This window comes from Thecamonas trahens, assembly GCF_000142905.1.
Source record: "Thecamonas trahens ATCC 50062 unplaced genomic scaffold supercont1.31, whole genome shotgun sequence".
In the NCBI taxonomy this organism is placed as follows: Eukaryota; order Apusomonadida; family Apusomonadidae; genus Thecamonas; species Thecamonas trahens.
This window is the reverse complement of record NW_013657649.1, coordinates 65,674-69,063: the sequence shown is the minus strand read 5'-3', so window position 1 is coordinate 69,063 and position 3,390 is coordinate 65,674. Positions and strand designations below refer to the sequence as shown.

At 61.8% G+C, this 3,390-nt stretch overlaps 2 protein-coding genes across 2 annotated transcripts in view; one reads left to right on the top strand and one right to left on the bottom strand.

Annotated features, from left to right (window-relative positions):
- Nucleotides 1-777: 777 nt before the first annotated feature.
- On the top strand, nucleotides 778-2,763 carry AMSG_07116 (endonuclease/exonuclease/phosphatase family protein). The gene is made up of 2 exons (XM_013901136.1): nucleotides 778-2,027; nucleotides 2,070-2,763. Exons 1-2 carry the CDS (start codon nucleotides 817-819, stop codon nucleotides 2,584-2,586), a joined length of 1,728 nt encoding a protein of 575 aa, XP_013756590.1. The 5' UTR covers nucleotides 778-816; the 3' UTR covers nucleotides 2,587-2,763.
- The window catches only part of AMSG_07115 (RT14 protein), a 1,144-nt gene continuing 333 nt past the window's right edge, over nucleotides 2,580-3,390 (bottom strand). The window contains exon 2 of the mRNA XM_013901135.1: nucleotides 2,580-2,931. Within this exon, the coding sequence (XP_013756589.1) occupies nucleotides 2,624-2,931 (308 nt within the window). The 3' untranslated portion in view covers nucleotides 2,580-2,623. The remainder of the gene's footprint in view (nucleotides 2,932-3,390) is intronic.

Sequence of the window (3,390 nt, the reverse complement as noted above, 5' to 3'; positions counted from 1 at the left end):
TGCATGAAGCATTGTGGCCGTCGCGGGGCGCTATGCCAAATTGACTATTACGTGGTGCGGAAGGGGGATGTGGGGACCTGTTGGTTACTCCCCCATCCTACCAGACGTGCTCCTCATCGTGCTTCTCGACCCGTCTGCGGCTGACACACCCGAGCTCGACGCTCTGCAGTCGACTCACATTTCTCGAGTCAGATCGCGCGGGGGGGGGGGGGGGGGGGGGGGGGGGGGGACGGCCTAGAGGATCAGGTACTCGACTCCAGGTGGTTTTGGGCAGGTATCCCGGGAGGTCGTAGAGTGGCAAGGTGTTGGTGAAGGCGTAGTGTGACTGTGGACATGCTGCGCGCTGCAAGAGGCGATGGCCGTCCGCTCGGCCGAGTCAATCTCCAGCCGCAGCGATGGGACTCCAGTCGGCGGAGATGGCTTCCAACCTCCACATCGGTATGTAGGACGCCATTGACAAGCTAGCGATGTCGTAGAGTGTGGTGTTGCGGAATCGGTTGCACTCGCTCGGCTTGGATATAGCCACTCACATCCATTGCGGGAGACCGATGTGGCGTGCGGGGGGGTGCTGCTGTGGGGGGGGGGGTGGGGAACATGTGCTGGCCGGACACGACTGTCACTGGTGATGGCGGCGGTGCTCTCAACGTGATATGGGTGATGGACTTATCGCGTGCTTGATTTGTACTTACCACACCTTGCAATGGCCTGGGATCTCTGTTGGTGCATGCGATGCTGTTGCATGCCCCCGGTCTCCACGTTCGACTGATCGACTGGACATGTTGCCTTGTTTGTGCGGGGGATGGGGAGGGGCAGACGATGGAGCATGATGGATCCCTTGAGCTGCCCAATGTGAGGTTGGATCGCCTCCGGATAGTGTCTTGGAACGTGTTCTTTGCAGACGGGTATTGGATCGAGCGGCTGCATGCCGCGCTGTGCGAGTTGCGCGCCCTCGATCCGCACGTCATCTGCCTGCAGGAGGTCATGCCGCGAAGCCTCAACCACATTCTCGCCCATGCATGGATCCGCAACAACTTTGTTGTCTCGGACGGCTCCGGCAAGACGCTGCAGCCGTACGGCGTTGTTATCCTCTCCCGGTTACCTGTCAAACGGTTCATTGCCTTTGATCTTGTCTCGCGGATGAACCGCAAGCTGCTGCTCGCTGAGATCGAGGTCAACACCGCGGACAGCATCGTTGTCGGCTGCGTTCATCTCGAGTCGCTTCCCGAGTTTGGTGCCTTTCGTGTCGCCCAAATCCTCGACATCCGCAGTCATTTGGAGCCGTACTGGGAGCAAGCGGCGCTGGTGGTGATTGCCGGCGACACCAACGTGGCGACCGATGCCCCGGAGGAGCTTGCGCTTGTTGCCACCCCCCTCATTGACATGTGGCCAATGCTGTACCCGGACGATCCCGGTTTGACCCAGGACACGGCATCAAATGAGATGTTGCGCAAGATCAAGCGCAAGGCCTTTCACGTCCGCTACGATCGCTGTCTGTTCTTTGAGCCGGGTCACGTCGGTCTCGCCCGACGGCTCTCCGGCCCGCCGGTTAGTCTCATCTCGGCATCTGCATCGCGAACTCGATCGCTCACGCCCGACTCGGACTTGTCATCCGCCTCGTCGTCGTCGGCGCCGCCTTCAATGCCTGTTCTCGACGAGATGGTGGCTCACCCTCAGCGGCCGCGATGGCGGCCGGAGTACATGGCTCGAATCGGAACCCGCCCGCTGGCGACGCCCGAGCGCGGCGGGCGGTCTGACAAGATGCGTCGGCTGTTTCCGTCGGACCACTTTGGACTGGTGGCCTCGTTTGCGCTGTCGGCGTCTGCTCATCGGATCGAGGCTGCGCGGAGCCCGGCGTGCCCCGGCTGGTGCCGATTCTGGCGGAGCTCCGCGGAGACTGTTGCACAGCCGGGGCCATGGATGGGTCCCAGCATTGTCGCCGGCCGATCTGCGGTAACGACGTGGCCGCCAACAGGGTGCTCGCCGGCTGTCGGATCGTCATCGACGTCGTCGTCGGACTCGTCATCGAAGTCGTGCAGCCCAATGCCAGCCAGCCTGCCCAAAGACTGTAGCGCTGGCCTGGATCTATATTGGCGGCCACATGAATGGGACTACGCCGCGCTATACGCCAACTTTCCGACGCCGGATGTCCTGCCACGATCGGACGCGCACCGGCCGTCGTCGCACGACTTTTCGACTACTGCAGACGGTAGTGGCGGAGGATGGCTCTGCTGCTACGGGAGCCGCCCTCGCAAGCGACGACGGAGGCGGAGGTCGCGGCAATCGCGATCGAGTGCCTCGGAGCGCGCATTCTCGTCGTTGTCCGACTCATCGTCACAGCTGAAGACGACGGTGACGCTCGAGACGCTTCCGCTGCCCGGGCCTGTCTTTGACGCCTCTTGCAGTGTGGCTTCCAGCCTCGAATCGAGCTCCAGCTCGGGCAGCACTAGCGGGGTGTCGACCGATGCGTCGGCGACGCAGACCTGCAGCAGTGACTTTGACCTGTCGGCGTACCGGACCGAGTACGTTGCGTATCGGCGAAGGGAGCCGTCGGAGTCATCGGCGTCATCAGCGGCGTCGACTTGCTAGACGGCAGATTGAGTTTAGATCTGGAGCGTATGGTGTACTACGACGACGTTGTGGCGTCGTTGACATACTCGAGAGAGGCGGCGACGTGACGGAGATCGCTTTCGATGGCCCTCGCCCAGGCCTCGACGTCACCGAGCTCCTTGAGGGCCGAATTGAACTTTTCGACGGCAGTCACCCACTGGCCGGTCTGCTTGACAAGGCGCGAGGTCTGGGAATGTAGGGTCTTGGCCTCGCCCTCGATGAGACGCTGGTTGGCAAAGACCTGCGCCACGCCCGAGTTGACCTTGTCCAGCAGCACGTCCGACACCTCCTGAACCGCCGCCACTGCCGTTCGCTGCAAATGTGCTGCGATGCGCCTCGTTTCCGTGTGAGTGAGTTGTGTCGCCCTTTCTCGTTGCTGTGATGGTGTCGCGGGCCGATGTGCTCGTAAGCAGATGCGATGACGATGATGATGACAACGACGACGATGGTCGAACATGCCCAGCATGTCCAGAATGAGTCTCAACAAGTACAGCCACAATGTCCATGATGTGTATGATGTCCACAATGGTCCATGCCCGTCATGCTAGTGGTCCATGCCCGTCATGCTCGTAGTCACGCCAGTCACGCCAGTCACGCACGCCAGTTGTGCCAGCCACGCCGCCAGTCACGCGACCCAGCTGCCGAGAGCACAGACACCACGACCAAGCCGAACACAATGACCAGCACGCTCCGTCTCACCCCGTCCCACCCCGTCCACTCTGTCCAGGCACTCTGACCACTCCAGCCACTACGGCCACATGCCTATGACCCTGATCCGCCCGT